The sequence below is a fragment of the Echiichthys vipera genome (assembly GCF_963691815.1).
Source record: "Echiichthys vipera genome assembly, chromosome: 16".
NCBI classification, from domain to species: domain Eukaryota; kingdom Metazoa; phylum Chordata; class Actinopteri; order Perciformes; family Trachinidae; genus Echiichthys; species Echiichthys vipera.
The window spans coordinates 29,774,920-29,790,680 of record NC_139841.1 but is presented as its reverse complement, the minus strand read 5'-3'; the positions used below and the strand labels follow the sequence as shown (position 1 = coordinate 29,790,680).

Genomic DNA, 15,761 nt, shown 5'->3' with positions numbered 1-15,761 from the left:
TAGCTGAGGTTCTGCAGCTGAGGTTCTGCAGCAGCTGAGGTTCTGTAGCTGAGCTTCTGCAGCTGAGGTTCTGTAGCTGAGCTTCTGCAGCTGAGGTTCTGCAGCTGAGGTTCTGCAGCTGAGGTTCTGTAGCTGAGGTTCTGCTGCTGAGGTTCTGTAACTGAGGTTAAGTCGTGTATCCAGCAGCAGAGAAGTGAGCGGATCTTCGTAGGTTCGGTTCTGCTGCAGAACCGGGTTTACTTCTTCTTCTGTGGTCGTCAGCAGCAGAGAACAAAGATGGCGGCGTCAGCGTGGCCGACAGGATGATGACACTGTTCTTGTGTTGCAGGTGAGCTGCTGAGTCAGCCGCGGCCCGACGGCCTGACTGAGATCATCTGTCCAAAGAACGGAGCGGAGCGGGTCAACGTGGCTCTGGTATACCCCCCCACCCCCACCGCGCTCAGCCCCTGTCTCAAGTGACCCGGGCCAGGACCGGTCCGTCTCCCCGCCTCCCTCACCTCCACCTCCACCTCCACCTCCGTCACGCTGCTTCCCCTCCGGCTGCTGCACCACTGCCTCCAGTGCGTCCTGAGGTTTCTGTAGAACTGTGATTAAAGACAGACTCAGTGACGGTGAGACGTGAACGTGCTGACGGTGTTTGTTGTGTTGCAGGTTGTCGACGTCTCATCGTGGACACTGAACAGTATTCAGGAGCCTGATGAGCACAAGCTGTAGCATCGATGGACGACTTTTTACTCTCTGCGGGTCCTTTGTACCCGTCAGCGGGGCCCGGCTCGCCGCCTTTTTACTGGACTGAAACAAACGTTTGTGTGTGAAGTGTTTGGCTGAAGCAGCAAAGCATGAACATATGTTGCATTTAAGAGGAAGACGTGTAAATGTCTGAACGTGTCGGAGCTTAAACTGCTGTTTGAAACTAAACCTGGAGCTTTTCTGTGGGTTTAAAACTTCCTCTGAGTTCAAAGTGAATCCACAAAGAAACCACTAAACATGAGTGCAACACGTTCACCAAACCACCCTGAGGAGGGAATCACACGACCAAAGACACACGACACACACCTGAAAGTCCCTCCCCCTCGTTGACTCCTCCGCTGCATTGGTGGCGTGACAGCGATGGTGGACGTCACCAACACTACGTTGCTGTGATCCACGGTTCGATGGCAGTGACGCACAGATGCTCTGGTCACTGAGAAGATGAATAAAGTGAATTCATTAACGGAGTTTCCTAATAATTGAATCTAATTTATTGAAGTTAATATTTGTTTGTAATGTTCAGAAACAGATGATCAGGAACAAACGAGCAGCAGAAGGAGACCGAACAGCTTTAACGTGTTTATATGTTGAACGTGTCACAGAGATTTGTATGAACTCAACACTTTGGTTTGTTTCTGTGGACAGAATCTAAAATCTGTCCAAAACAAACAGAATTTACATAAAATCAAACGTTTGTTTATTTATGGACAATATTTTAAACAAAACTCAAATAAAAAAAGACGAGTGACGCGTGTGTACGACAACATCACTGCAGACAACAACAATGCTGCAACCTTTCTGGAAGGTTCCTCCCTGACGAAGGTTCCTCCCTGACGAAGGTCCCTCCTGATGAAGGTTCCTCCTGATGAAGGATCCTCCTGATGAAGGTTCCTCCTGATGTAGGTTCCTCCTGACGAAGGTTCCTCCTGATGAAGGTCCCTCCTGATGAAGGTTCCTCCTGATGAAGGTTCCTCCTGATTAAGGTCCCTCCTGATGAAGGTTCCTCCCTGACGAAGGTTCCTCCTGATGAAGGTCCCTCCTGATGAAGGTCCTCCTGATGAAGGATCCTCCCTGATGAAGGTTCCTCCTGATGAAGGTCCCTCCTGATGAAGGTCCCTCCTGATGAAGGTTCCTCCTGATGAAGGTCCCTCCTGATGAAGGTTCCTCTTGATGAAGGTCCCTCCTGATGAAGGTCCCTCCTGATGAAGGTTCCTCCTGATGAAGGATCCTCCTGATGAAGGTCCTCCTGATGAAGGTTCCTCCTGATGAAGGTCCCTCCTGATGAAGGTTCCTCTTGATGAAGGTTCCTCCTGATGAAGGTTCCTCCTGATGAAGGTTCCTCCTGATGAAGGTCCCTCCTGATGAAGGTCCTCCCTGATGAAGGTCCTCCTGATGAAGGTCCTCCTGATGAAGGTCCTCCTGATGAAGGTTCCTCCTGATGAAGGTTCCTCCTGATGAAGGTCCCTCCTGATGAAGGTTCCTCCTGATGAAGGATCCTCCTGATGAAGGTCCCTCCTGATGAAGGTTCCTCCTGATGAAGGTCCCTCCTGATGAAGGTTCCTCCTGATGAAGGATCCTCCTGATGAAGGTCCCTCCTGATGAAGGTCCTCCTGATGAAGGTTCCTCCTGATGAAGGTCCCTCCTGATGAAGGTTCCTCCTGATGAAGGTTCCTCCTGATGAAGGTCCCTCCTGATGAAGGATCCTCCTGATGAAGGTCCTTGCTGATGAAGGTCCCTCCTGATGAAGGTCCTCCTGATGAAGGTTCCTCCTGATGAAGGTCCTCCTGATGAAGGTTCCTCCTGATGAAGGTCCCTCCTGATGAAGGTTCCTCCTGATGAAGGTTCCTCCTGATGAAGGTCCCTCCTGATGAAGGATCCTCCTGATGAAGGTCCTTGCTGATGAAGGTCCCTCCTGATGAAGGATCCTCCTGATGAAGGTCCCTCCTGATGAAGGTCCCTCCTGATGAAGGTTCCTCCTGATGAAGGTTCCTCCTGATGAAGGTCCCTCCTGATGAAGGTCCTCCTGATGAAGGTCCCTCCTGATGAAGGTCCCTCATGATGAAGGTCCCTCCTGATGAAGGTCCCTCCTGATGAAGGTTCCTCCTGATGAAGGTTCCTCCCTGATGAAGGTTCCTCCTGATGAAGGTTCCTCCTGATGAAGGTCCATCCTGATGAAGGTTCCTCCTGATGAAGGATCCTCCTGATGAAGGTTCCTCCTGATGAAGGTCCCTCCTGATGAAGGTCCCTCCTGATGAAGGTCCTCCCTGATGAAGGTCCCTCCTGATGAAGGTTCCTCCTGATGAAGGTTCCTCCTGATGAAGGTTCCTCCCTGATGAAGGTTCCTCCTGATGAAGGTTCCTCCCTGATGAAGGTCCCTCCTGATGAAGGTTCCTCCTGATGAAGGTTCCTCCTGATGAAGGTCCCTCCTGATGAAGGATCCTCCTGATGAAGGTTCCTCCTGATGAAGGATCCTCCTGATGAAGGTTCCTCCTGATGAAGGATCCTCCTGATGAAGGTCCCTCCTGATGAAGGTTCCTCCTGATGAAGGTTCCTCCTGATGAAGGTTCCTCCTGATGAAGGATCCTCCTGATGAAGGTCCTCCTGATGAAGTATCCTCCTGATGAAGGTTCCTCCTGATGAAGGTTCCTCCCTGATGAAGGATCCTTCTGATGAAGGTCCCTCCTGATGAAGGATCCTCCTGATGAAGGTACCTCCTGATGAAGGTCCCTCCTGATGAAGGTCCTCCTGATGAAGGTTCCTCCTGATGAAGGTTCCTCCTGATGAAGGATCCTCCTGATGAAGGTCCCTCCTGATGAAGGTCCCTCCTGATGAAGGTCCTCCTGATGAAGGTTCCTCCTGATGAAGGTTCCTCCTGATGAAGGTTCCTCCTGATGAAGGTTCCTCCTGATGAAGGTTCCTCCTGATGAAGGTTCCTCCTGATGAAGGTTCCTCCTGATGAAGGTTCCTCCTGATGAAGGTCCTCCCTGATGAAGGTCCCTCCTGATGAAGGTCCTCCTGATGAAGGTTCCTCCTGATGAAGGTTCCTCCTGATGAAGGATCCTCCTGATGAAGGTCCCTCCTGATGAAGGTCCCTCCTGATGAAGGTCCTCCTGATGAAGGTTCCTCCTGATGAAGGTTCCTCCTGATGAAGGTTCCTCCTGATGAAGGTTCCTCCTGATGAAAGACAGATGTCCGTCAGCGTCTGCAGGACCTGGAGATCAGTGACACTGCACTGTTACAGACTTCAGAGCTTCTGTTCCCAGACAGGGGCGCTCTTCATGAGGTAAAGGTTTGAATCCCTGTGGACCGTACGGCCTCAGACAGGGGCGCTCTTCATGAGGTCACGGTTTGAATCCCTGTAGACCGTACGGCCTCAGACAGGGGCGCTCTTCATGAGGTAAAGGTTTGAATCCCTGTAGACCGTACGGCCTCAGACAGGGGCGCTCTTCATGAGGTAAAGGTTTGAATCCCTGTAGACCGTACGGCCTCAGACAGGGGCGCTCTTCGTGAGGTCACGGTTTGAATCCCTGTAGACCGTACGGCCTCAGACAGGGGCGCTCTTCATGAGGTAAAGGTTTGAATCCCTGTAGACCGTACGGCCTCAGACAGGGGCGCTCTTCATGAGGTCACGGTTTGAATCCCTGTAGACCGTACGGCCTCAGACAGGGGCGTTCTTCATGAGGTCACGGTTTGAATCCCTGTAGACCGTACGGCCTCAGACAGGGGCGCTCTTCATGAGGTACAGGTTTGAATCCCTGTAGACCGTACGGCCTCAGAAAGGGGCGCTCTTCATGAGGTAAAGGTTTGAATCCCTGTAGACCGTACGGCCTCAGACAGGGGCGTTCTTCATGAGGTCACGGTTTGAATCCCTGTAGACCGTACGGCCTCAGACAGGGGCGCTCTTCATGAGGTCACGGTTTGAATCCCTGTAGACCGTACGTATTTCATAATAAGCTTATTTATGTTTTTTTCCCTTAAAAACAAAAAATGAATTCAAATAAAAAAAGGAAAAGGAAATAAATAAATAAACAGTAATTAATACCAAGAGGAATATAATAATATTTATAATATCTTTGTTGCATTCAGTGACATATTAATTTATTTATCTTGGTATTTTTATGTATGTATGTATTTTTTATTTTGACCATTTATCCTAAAGTTTATTACATTAAGTAAAAAACAAATAAATAAAAAGAAAAAAATACAATATAATAATATAATATTATATTGAGTTTGAGTTTATTTAATAAATAAAATATATATATTTTTTTGGTTTATTATAAGTAGCTTTATTTATTTTCCTTTGTTTTAATTCCCTTCAAAATTAATTAATATATTTAAAACGCAAAAATAAATAAATTCATGAACATTTTTTTTAGTATTTACGGTAAAATCAGGTGAGTTGTGACGTGTGCAACACCGCCCCCTGCCGTCCAATCACAGCAGGTGCAGTGGCGCAGTCCCGCCTCCGGCCGGCAGGGGGCGGTGTCCGGCGGCGGAGGCTGAAGAAGAGGCGCCGTCCCCGGCTCTTCCTCTTCCCTCCGCGGCCTCAGAGGTAACACCACAGTCCCGCTGACGAACCCAACAATCTGCCTTAAATCCGCTCAAATCTTCCCCATCCTGCGTTTTTAACCTGCTCACTTTCTTTAAAGACGGTTAAACTCTTCGGCTGATGTCAGATTTGTGTGTTTTGTGGCGGGAATTTATGTTTTAATGCACATTTGTGAGGATGCCGGTTCGGTCGCGTTATGTCCGCCATGTTGGATCCGTCTGCGCCAAACTCCTGTGTTAAAACGCTCGTTTCTGCCGCGTGTGTTTTCTGACTTTACCGGCAGTTACCGGCGGATTCTCCCGGTGTTACCGGCGGCTGTTAGCGCCGAATGTTCCGCTAACACGAGCTAATGCTAACAGACGTGAGCTGGAGTCTTATTTTAGTGTAATAAAGCTGTTTTCTTCTGTTTTGCAGATTTCTGAAAATGGTCCGCTACTCTCTCGACCCCGAGAACCCGACCAAGTGTGAGTATCTGTGTGTGAACGCGTTTAACCCGGGTCTAATCCGGGACAGCGGCCGGGATGACATCTTAGGACACCTTTGGATAAAACATGAAAATAACTAAATGAACTCTGAGCTGCTGAAAGAACAGAATCTGTGTTTAATAAGATAAAAAGCTGCTTCTGTGTAAATCAGTGTGATGCTGTTTGTTGCAGCATGCAAGTCGAGGGGCTCCAACCTCCGGGTTCACTTCAAGGTAAGAAACTTGACTTAAACATGTCAATGCACATTTTAATTCACCGGCTGCTTCACATGTTAAACTGTAAACTGACACGTTAAACACATAAACTCACATCTTTACACTGAATCTGACTGGTTACGGGTCAGATCAGGGTCGTGCATGTCTCTGCAGGGTCGTTCAGGTGCTTTAAAGCCTTAAAACCCTTAAAATAGCTTGTTATTGCGTTTCTTTCACATCAAACAGCCACAGAATAGAAATGCACTTTAGTTTCTGGCCCTTCTGGTTTAATGAAACACTATTTTAGTTGGGTTAAGGACACCAGCGTCTCTGAACAGGATAAAAAAGGGTGAAATGACCATTTTCCATATGCATTTGTAGAACTGTCATGTATCACGGCTCTGAGGTGCTGGAAAAGCCTGAAAATGCATCTTTAAGGTGTTTGGTTTTGACCCTGTAAGGATGTAAAAACCCTGACTCTGCTGATTAAAGTCTTAGTTTGTTACGGTTGGAGTTTAGGGTCAGGGGGACGTGTCTGGGTCAGGACTGTGGAAACTGACAAACAGACCGGGGAACATAAGACCTCGGTCACAAACAAAGCAGAACATAGTTGCGTTTAGACGTGATTGACCAATACTGGTCTCAACAACTGAGACGTAACATTAGTTTTCATCTTTGAGTCGTTTTTATGACGTAAACCGAAGGAGGAAAAGAATCAGCTTCAGAAAATCATCAGTTTGTTTCTGTCATCGGCCGGAAAAATCCAAATCAGTGAGTCCATAATGATCAGGTCTCCTGGATCAGGTCTCCTGGCTCAGGTCTCATGGCTCGGGTCTCCTGGCTCAGGTCTCCTGGGTCAGGTCTCCTGGGTCAGGTCTCCTGGTTCAGGTCTCCTGGTTCAGGTCTCCTGGGTCAGGTCTCCTGGGTCAGGTCTCCTGGGTCAGGTCTCCTGGATCAGGTCTCCTGGATCAGGTCTCCTGGATCAGGTCTCCTGGATCGGGTCTCTTGGATCGGGTCTCTTGGATCGGGTCTCTTGGATCAGGTCTCTTGGATCAGGTCTCTTGGATCAGGTCTCCTGGCTCAGGTCTCCTGGTTCAGGTCTGGTGGGTCAGGTCTGGTGGAGGCTGTGACTCAGGTGAAGTGGACGCGGTGATGACCATTTAGGACACCTTTGGATCAACCATGAAACTAACACTGAGTCTGAGCGTCTGATCCTCACTGGGTCACGGGTCTGGGTCTGGTCTCTGGTCTGGTCTCTGGGTCTGGTCTCTGGGTCTAGTCTCTGGTCTGGTCTCTGGGGTCGGGTCTAGTCTCTGGTCTGGTCTCCGGGGTCGGGTCTAGCCCTGGTCTGGTCTCTGGGGTCGGGTCTAGTCTCTGGGGTCTGGTCTAGTCTGGGGTCTAGTCTAGTCTCTGGTCTCTGGGTCTGGTCTAGTCTCTGGTCTGGGGTCTGGTCTAGTCTCTGGGTCTGGTCTGGGGTCGGGTCTAGTCTCTGGTCTGGGGTCAGGTCTAGTCTCTGGTCTGGGGTCGGGTCTAGTCTCTGGTCTGGGGTCGGGTCTAGTCTCTGGTCTGGGGTCGGGTCTAGTCTCTGGTCTGGGGTCGGGTCTAGTCTGGGGTCTGGTCTAGTCTCTGGTCTGGTCTCTGGGGTCTGGTCTGGTCTCTGTTCTGTTCTAGTCTCTGGTCTGGGGTCGGGTCTGGTCTAGTCTGTGGTCTGGTCTCTGGGTCTGGTCTAGTCTCTGGGGTCTGTTCTGGTCTCTGGGGTCTGGTCTAGTCTCTGGTCTCTCGGTCTGGTCTAGTCTCTGGTCTCTCGGTCTGGTCTAGTCTCTGGTCTAGTCTCTGGGTCTGGTCTGGTCTCTGGGGTCGGGTCTGGTCTAGTCTCTGGTCTGGTCTCTGGGGTCGGGTCTAGTCTCTGGTCTCTGACGTACTGAAGGTTGAACGTTCCTTAAATCAGATCTTGTTCAGATCTCAGTCTGGATTTTAGTTTGAGTCGTTTCCAGGTTTGGAAACGTTTGACTTTATTCTTCTAAACGGATCAAACTCTGTTCAGTCGACTGCAGATGACGTGAAAGCTGCTGCACGCCGTTACCATGGTTACCGCGCAAACGTCAAAATGTCTTGTTTGGCACCAAAACAGCAGAGTCAGCGTTTAACAGTTTATTCACACATTAGAAACCAAATCACAGGTGTTTAATGTTTCTGTAAATCCTGAATAAATCAGTTTCCTGCTCTTTAAACTGATCTGACGTCTGCAGCGTCTGAACCTTTGAAGTGTCTGAAACACGTTAAAGGTTCAGTTCAGAACCTTTGAAGTGTCTGAAACACGTCAAAGGTTCAGTTCAGAACCTTTGAAGTGTCTGAAACACGTCAAAGGTTCAGTTCTGAACCTTTGAAGCGTCTGAAACACGTTAAAGGTTCAGTTCTGAACCTTTGAAGCGTTTGAAACACGTTAAAGGTTCAGTTCAGAACCTTTGACGTGTCTGAAACACGTCAAAGGTTCAGTTCTGAACCTTTGAAGTGTCTGAAACACGTCAAAGGTTCAGTTCAGAACCTTTGAAGTGTCTGAAACACGTTAAAGGTTCAGTTCAGAACCTTTGAAGCGTCTGAAACACGTTAAAGGTTCAGTTCAGAACCTTTGAAGTGTCTGAAACACGTTAAAGGTTCAGTTCTGAACCTTTGAAGCGTCTGAAACACGTTAAAGGTTCAGTTCAGAACCTTTGAAGCGTCTGAAACACGTCAAAGGTTCAGTTCAGAACCTTTGACGTGTCTGAAACACGTCAAAGGTTCAGTTCAGAACCTTTGAAGTGTCTGAAACACGTTAAAGGTTCAGTTCAGAACCTTTGAAGTGTCTGAAACACGTTAAAGGTTCAGTTCAGAACCTTTGAAGTGTCTGAAACACGTTAAAGGTTCAGTTCAGAACCTTTGAAGTGTCTGAAACACGTTAAAGGTTCAGTTCAGAACCTTTGAAGCGTCTGAAACACGTTAAAGGTTCAGTTCAGAACCTTTGAAGTGTCTGAAACACGTTAAAGGTTCAGTTCTGAACCTTTGAAGCGTCTGAAACACGTTAAAGGTTCAGTTCTGAACCTTTGAAGTGTCTGAAACACGTTAAAGGTTCAGTTCAGAACCTTTGAAGTGTCTGAAACACGTTAAAGGTTCAGTTCTGAACCTTTGAAGCGTCTGAAACACGTCAAAGGTTCAGTTCAGAACCTTTGAAGTGTCTGAAACACGTTAAAGGTTCAGTTCAGAACCTTTGAAGTGTCTGAAACACGTTAAAGGTTCTGTTCAGAACCTTTGAAGCGTCTGAAACACGTTAAAGGTTCAGTTCAGAACCTTTGAAGCGTCTGAAACACTTCAAAGGTTCAGTTCAGAACCTTTGAAGTGTCTGAAACACGTTAAAGGTTCAGTTCAGAACCTTTGAAGTGTCTGAAACACGTTAAAGGTTCAGTTCAGAACCTTTAACGTGTCTGAAACACGTTAAAGGTTCAGTTCAGAACCTTTGAAGTGTCTGAAACACGTCAAAGGTTCAGTTCTGAACCTTTGAAGCGTCTGAAACACGTTAAAGGTTCAGTTCTGAACCTTTGAAGCGTTTGAAACACGTTAAAGGTTCAGTTCAGAACCTTTGACGTGTCTGAAACACGTCAAAGGTTCAGTTCTGAACCTTTGAAGTGTCTGAAACACGTCAAAGGTTCAGTTCAGAACCTTTGAAGTGTCTGAAACACGTTAAAGGTTCAGTTCTGAACCTTTGAAGCGTCTGAAACACGTTAAAGGTTCAGTTCAGAACCTTTGAAGCGTCTGAAACACGTCAAAGGTTCAGTTCAGAACCTTTGAAGTGTCTGAAACACGTTAAAGGTTCAGTTCAGAACCTTTGAAGCGTCTGAAACACGTTAAAGGTTCAGTTCAGAACCTTTGAAGTGTCTGAAACACGTTAAAGGTTCAGTTCTGAACCTTTGAAGCGTCTGAAACACGTTAAAGGTTCAGTTCTGAACCTTTGAAGTGTCTGAAACACGTTAAAGGTTCAGTTCAGAACCTTTGAAGTGTCTGAAACACGTTAAAGGTTCAGTTCTGAACCTTTGAAGCGTCTGAAACACGTCAAAGGTTCAGTTCAGAACCTTTGAAGTGTCTGAAACACGTTAAAGGTTCAGTTCAGAACCTTTGAAGTGTCTGAAACACGTTAAAGGTTCTGTTCAGAACCTTTGAAGCGTCTGAAACACGTTAAAGGTTCAGTTCAGAACCTTTGAAGCGTCTGAAACACTTCAAAGGTTCAGTTCAGAACCTTTGAAGTGTCTGAAACACGTTAAAGGTTCAGTTCAGAACCTTTGAAGTGTCTGAAACACTTCAAAGGTTCAGTTCAGAACCTTTGAAGCGTCTGAAACACGTTAAAGGTTCAGTTCAGAACCTTTGAAGCGTCTGAAACACGTTAAAGGTTCAGTTCTGAACCTTTGAAGCGTTTGAAACACGTTAAAGGTTCAGTTCTGAACCTTTGAAGCGTTTGAAACACGTTAAAGGTTCAGTTCAGAACCTTTGACGTGTCTGAAACACGTCAAAGGTTCAGTTCTGAACCTTTGAAGTGTCTGAAACACGTCAAAGGTTCAGTTCAGAACCTTTGAAGTGTCTGAAACACGTTAAAGGTTCAGTTCTGAACCTTTGAAGCGTCTGAAACACGTTAAAGGTTCAGTTCAGAACCTTTGAAGCGTCTGAAACACGTCAAAGGTTCAGTTCAGAACCTTTGAAGTGTCTGAAACACGTTAAAGGTTCAGTTCAGAACCTTTGAAGCGTCTGAAACACGTTAAAGGTTCAGTTCAGAACCTTTGAAGTGTCTGAAACACGTTAAAGGTTCAGTTCTGAACCTTTGAAGCGTCTGAAACACGTTAAAGGTTCAGTTCTGAACCTTTGAAGTGTCTGAAACACGTTAAAGGTTCAGTTCAGAACCTTTGAAGTGTCTGAAACACGTTAAAGGTTCAGTTCTGAACCTTTGAAGCGTCTGAAACACGTCAAAGGTTCAGTTCAGAACCTTTGAAGTGTCTGAAACACGTTAAAGGTTCAGTTCAGAACCTTTGAAGTGTCTGAAACACGTTAAAGGTTCTGTTCAGAACCTTTGAAGCGTCTGAAACACGTTAAAGGTTCAGTTCAGAACCTTTGAAGCGTCTGAAACACTTCAAAGGTTCAGTTCAGAACCTTTGAAGTGTCTGAAACACGTTAAAGGTTCAGTTCTGAACCTTTGAAGCGTCTGAAACACGTCAAAGGTTCAGTTCAGAACCTTTGAAGTGTCTGAAACACGTTAAAGGTTCAGTTCAGAACCTTTGAAGCGTCTGAAACACTTCAAAGGTTCAGTTCAGAACCTTTGAAGTGTCTGAAACACGTTAAAGGTTCAGTTCTGAACCTTTGAAGCGTCTGAAACACGTCAAAGGTTCAGTTCAGAACCTTTGAAGCGTCTGAAACACGTCAAAGGTTCAGTTCAGAACCTTTGAAGCGTCTGAAACACTTCAAAGGTTCAGTTCAGAACCTTTGAAGTGTCTGAAACACGTTAAAGGTTCAGTTCAGAACCTTTGAAGTGTCTGAAACACGTTAAAGGTTCAGTTCAGAACCTTTGAAGCGTCTGAAACACGTTAGAGGTTCAGTTCAGAACCTTTGAAGTGTCTGAAACACGTTAAAGGTTCAGTTCAGAACCTTTGAAGCGTCTGAAACACGTTAGAGGTTCAGTTCAGAACCTTTGAAGTGTCTGAAACACGTTAAAGGTTCAGTTCAGAACCTTTGAAGTGTCTGAAACACGTTAAAGGTTCAGTTCAGAACCTTTGAAGTGTCTGAAACACGTTAAAGGTTCAGTTCTGAACCTTTGAAGTGTCTGAAACACGTTAAAGGTTCAGTTCAGAACCTTTGAAGTGTCTGAAACACGTTAAAGGTTCAGTTCAGAACCTTTAACGTGTCTGAAACACGTTAAAGGTTCAGAACCTTTGTTTTTACTCAGACGTCGTTTAAAAAACTGTTAGTTTGAGTTTCATTCATAAAGAAACTGAAGTTCAGACGGGTCCAGGTCGGCGTCACTGAACGCTTTATTATAAATATAAAACATGTTAAAGTTAAAAACTATAAATCTGATTAAAGCACAGTTTAATTATGTAAATGTTGCTGCTGAGGCTTTAACTGTGAAATTAAATCTCTTCCTAATTAAAGTCTTTGTGCGTCGCCTCGTTCAGATTCATCTTTAATTCACGTGTTTGAGAGAAAAGCAAAAATAAAACACGAGTTTGTGACAAAGTGGATTAAATCTCTGTGATTAAAGATAAAATAATAAACTAAGGTAAAGTTTCTGTAACACTGAGTTTGTCCCTGTTTGTCCCAGAACACCCGTGAGACGGCCCAGGCCATCAAAGGCATGCACATCCGCAAGGCCAACAAGTACCTGAGGGACGTCACCGTCAAGCACCAGTGCGTCCCCTTCCGCCGCTACAACGGGGGCGTGGGCCGCTGCGCTCAGGTGAGTGTGACGGGTGAACGCCAACGCCGCCGCTGCCGCCGCTGTGATGACGATCTTAGGACACCTTTGGATCAAAGATGAAACTAAACTTCAGTCTGAGCGGCGGCTGCTAACGTGGCTAACACTGCTAATATAACTAACATGGCTAATGTCGCTAACGTGTGTGTGTGGCTAATGTCGCTAACGTGTGTGTGTGGCTAATGTCGCTAACGTGTTTGTGTTTTCAGGCCAAACAGTTCGGATGGACTCAGGGTCGCTGGCCCAAGAAGAGCGCCGAGTTCCTCCTGCACATGCTCAAGAACGCCGAGAGCAACGCCGAGCTCAAGGTACACACACGATACAGACACACACACACACACACACACAATACACACACACACGCACACGATACAGACACGGACACACACACAGGGGCACAGACAAGCACGCACGCACACACGATACAGACACACACAAGGAGACACGGAGAAACAAACACGCTCACACACGGGCGCAGACAGGGACGCAGACAGACACACACAGGGTTGGGTGCCCTCCTGGCTCAGGTCTCCTGGATCAGGTCTCCTGGATCAGGTCTCCTGGCTCAGATCAGGTCTCCTGGATCAGGTCTCCTAGCTCAGGTCTCCTGGCTCAGATCAGGTCTCCTGGATCAGGTCTCCTGGATCAGGTCTCCTGGCTCAGATCAGGTCTCCTGGCTCAGATCAGGTCTCCTGGATCAGGTCTCCTGGATCAGGTCTCCTGGCTCAGGTCTCCTGGATCAGGTCTCCTGGCTCAGGTCTCCTGGCTCAGGTCTCCTGGATCAGGTCTCCTGGCTCTGGTCTCCTGGATCAGCTCTCCTGGCTCTGGTCTCCTGGCTCTGGTCTCCTGGATCAGGTCTCCTGGATCAGGTCTCCTGGCTCTGGTCTCCTGGGTCTGGTCTCCTGGATCAGGTCTCCTGGCTCTGGTCTCCTGGGTCAGGTCTCCTGGATCAGGTCTCCTGGCTCTGGTCTCCTGGCTCTGGTCTCCTGGATCAGGTCTCCTGGATCAGGTCTCCTGGGTCAGGTCTCCTGGGTCAGGTCTCCTGGCTCTGGTCTCCTGGATCAGGTCTCCTGGCTCTGGTCTCCTGGGTCAGGTCTCCTGGCTCTGGTCTCCTGGATCAGGTCTCCTGGCTCAGGTCTCCTGGCTCAGGTCTCCTGGATCAGGTCTCCTGGTTCAGGTCTCCTGGTTCAGGTCTCCTGGTTCAGGTCTCCTGGCTCAGGTCTCCTGGATCAGGTCTCCTGGATCAGGTCTCCTGGGTCAGGTCTCCTGGGTCAGGTCTCCTGGCTCTGGTCTCCTGGATCAGGTCTCCTGGCTCTGGTCTCCTGGGTCAGGTCTCCTGGCTCTGGTCTCCTGGATCAGGTCTCCTGGCTCAGGTCTCCTGGCTCAGGTCTCCTGGATCAGGTCTCCTGGTTCAGGTCTCCTGGTTCAGGTCTCCTGGTTCAGGTCTCCTGGCTCTGGTCTCCTGGATCAGGTCTCCTGGGTCAGGTCTCCTGGTTCAGGTCTCCTGGCTCAGGTCTCCTGGATCAGGTCTCCTGGTTCAGGTCTCCTGGCTCAGGTCTCCTGGATCAGGTCTCCTGGTTCAGGTCTCCTGGTTCAGGTCTCCTGGCTCAGGTCTCCTGGTTCAGGTCTCCTGGTTCAGGTCTCCTGGCTCAGGTCTCCTGGAGGCTGTGACTCAGGTGAAGTGGATGCAGTGATGACCATTTAGGACACCTTTGGATCAACCATGAAACTAACACTGAGTCTGAGCGTCTGATCCTCACTGAGTCACGGGTCTGGATCTGATCCATGGTCCCTGATCTGGTCTCTGATCTGATCCATGGTCCCTGATCTGGTCTCTGGTCTGGTCCCTGTATCTGGGTCTGGATCTGGTCTCTGATCTGTGGTCTGGGTCTGGGGTCCGGTCAGAAAAATACAAAAGCTAAATTGAGACTAACTGCTAAGTTCATGCGTGTCGTGCGTCTCAGGGTCTGGACGTGGACTCCCTGGTCATCGAACACATCCAGGTGAACAAGGCGCCCAAGATGAGGCGGCGCACGTACCGCGCCCACGGCCGCATCAACCCGTACATGAGCTCGCCGTGTCACATCGAGATGATCCTGACGGAGAAGGAGCAGATCGTGCCCAAGCCCGAGGAGGAGGTGGCCCAGAAGAAGAAGGTGCAGCACGCCGTCGTCAGCGTTATTGATTATTATTATTTATATTTATTATTAATATAATTATTATAATGTTATTTATTATTATTAATATATTTATTAGTGTTAATGTTATTAATGTTAATCACTGCGGCTGCACTGATGACAGCTTAGGACACCTTTGGATCAAACATGAAAACAAACGTGAAGTCTGAGCAGCCGACTCTTAAATGTGACTCTTAAATGTGACTCTTAATTGTCGCTTGATTGTGTGTCTGCAGGTTTTTAACTGACTCTTGATTGTGACTCTTAAATGCCTCTCTGCAGGTTCTGACTCTTGTGACTCTTAAATGTGACGGTGACTCTTAATAGTGACGCACTCTTAAATGTGACTCTTAAGAGTCAGTTAAAAACCTGCAGAGACATTTGAGTGTGACTCTTGAGTGTGACTCTTGAGTGTGACTCTTGAGTGTGACTCTTGAGTGTGACTCTTGAGTGTGACTCTTGAGTGTGACTCTTGAGTGTGACTGACTCTTGAATGCCTCTCTCTCTCTCTCTCCTCAGGTTTTTAACTGTGACTGTTAATTGTTACCGACTCTTAATTGTGACTCTTAAATGCCTCTCTCTCTCCTCAGGTTTTTAACTGACTGTTGATTGTTACAGACTCTTAATTGTGACTCTTAAATGTGTCCCCAGGTGTCCCAGAAGAAGCTGAAGAAGCAGAAACTCATGTCCAGAGAATAAAACTCAATAAAAACATGAACTCCTCAGAGTCACAGTCCGAGTCCGGCTGCTTTTATCAAACATCATCATCATGGTTGTTAATAATGTTATTAATACTGTTAATGTTATTATTAATAATAATGTTATGACTGGTGTTGCTGCAGACGCTTTAACTGTTATCTCTGCGTCGCCTCGCACAGATTCATTATTTTGTGTTTGAGAGAAAAGCCCAAAATAAAAACATGAATTAATGATAAAAACAGATTTAATAAGAATTTAATTGTCTTTGTTTAAATACGACGACGTTTACAGAACAGTCGTTAAAGAGCAGAAATAATTTCACACTAAAAGCATCAAAAAGGATAAAAGATGGATTTAAAAGGACAAGATCACACACACACACACAAACATGCACACACACACACACACACACAGACA

At 47.2% G+C, this 15,761-nt stretch overlaps 2 protein-coding genes across 2 annotated transcripts in view; both read left to right on the top strand.

Moving 5' to 3' along the window:
* mfhas1 (multifunctional ROCO family signaling regulator 1) overlaps window positions 1-1,361 on the top strand; it is a 14,321-nt gene extending 12,960 nt beyond the window's left edge. The window contains exons 2-3 of the mRNA XM_083929223.1: window positions 329-560; window positions 652-1,361. Of these exons, the coding sequence (XP_083785349.1) occupies window positions 329-459 (131 nt within the window). The 3' untranslated portion in view covers window positions 460-560; window positions 652-1,361. The remainder of the gene's footprint in view (window positions 1-328; window positions 561-651) is intronic.
* Window positions 1,362-5,282: 3,921 nt separating this feature from the next.
* On the top strand, window positions 5,283-15,376 carry rpl17 (ribosomal protein L17). The gene is made up of 7 exons (XM_083929445.1): window positions 5,283-5,305; window positions 5,717-5,766; window positions 5,959-5,999; window positions 12,316-12,450; window positions 12,678-12,776; window positions 14,433-14,624; window positions 15,297-15,376. The coding sequence occupies exons 2-7, from the start codon at window positions 5,727-5,729 to the stop codon at window positions 15,342-15,344; spliced, it is 555 nt and encodes a 184-aa protein (XP_083785571.1). The 5' UTR covers window positions 5,283-5,305; window positions 5,717-5,726; the 3' UTR covers window positions 15,345-15,376.
* The last annotated feature ends 385 nt before the right edge of the window (window positions 15,377-15,761 follow it).

Coding starts and splice junctions, on each gene's coding strand:
- rpl17 (XM_083929445.1), top strand. CDS start 5,727: ATGGTCCGCTACTCTCTCGACCCCGAGAACCCGACCAAGT. Junction 6,000..12,315: donor ACCTCCGGGTTCACTTCAAG/GTAAGAAACTTG, acceptor TGTTTGTCCCAG/AACACCCGTGAGACGGCCCA. Junction 12,777..14,432: donor AGAGCAACGCCGAGCTCAAG/GTACACACACGA, acceptor CGTGCGTCTCAG/GGTCTGGACGTGGACTCCCT.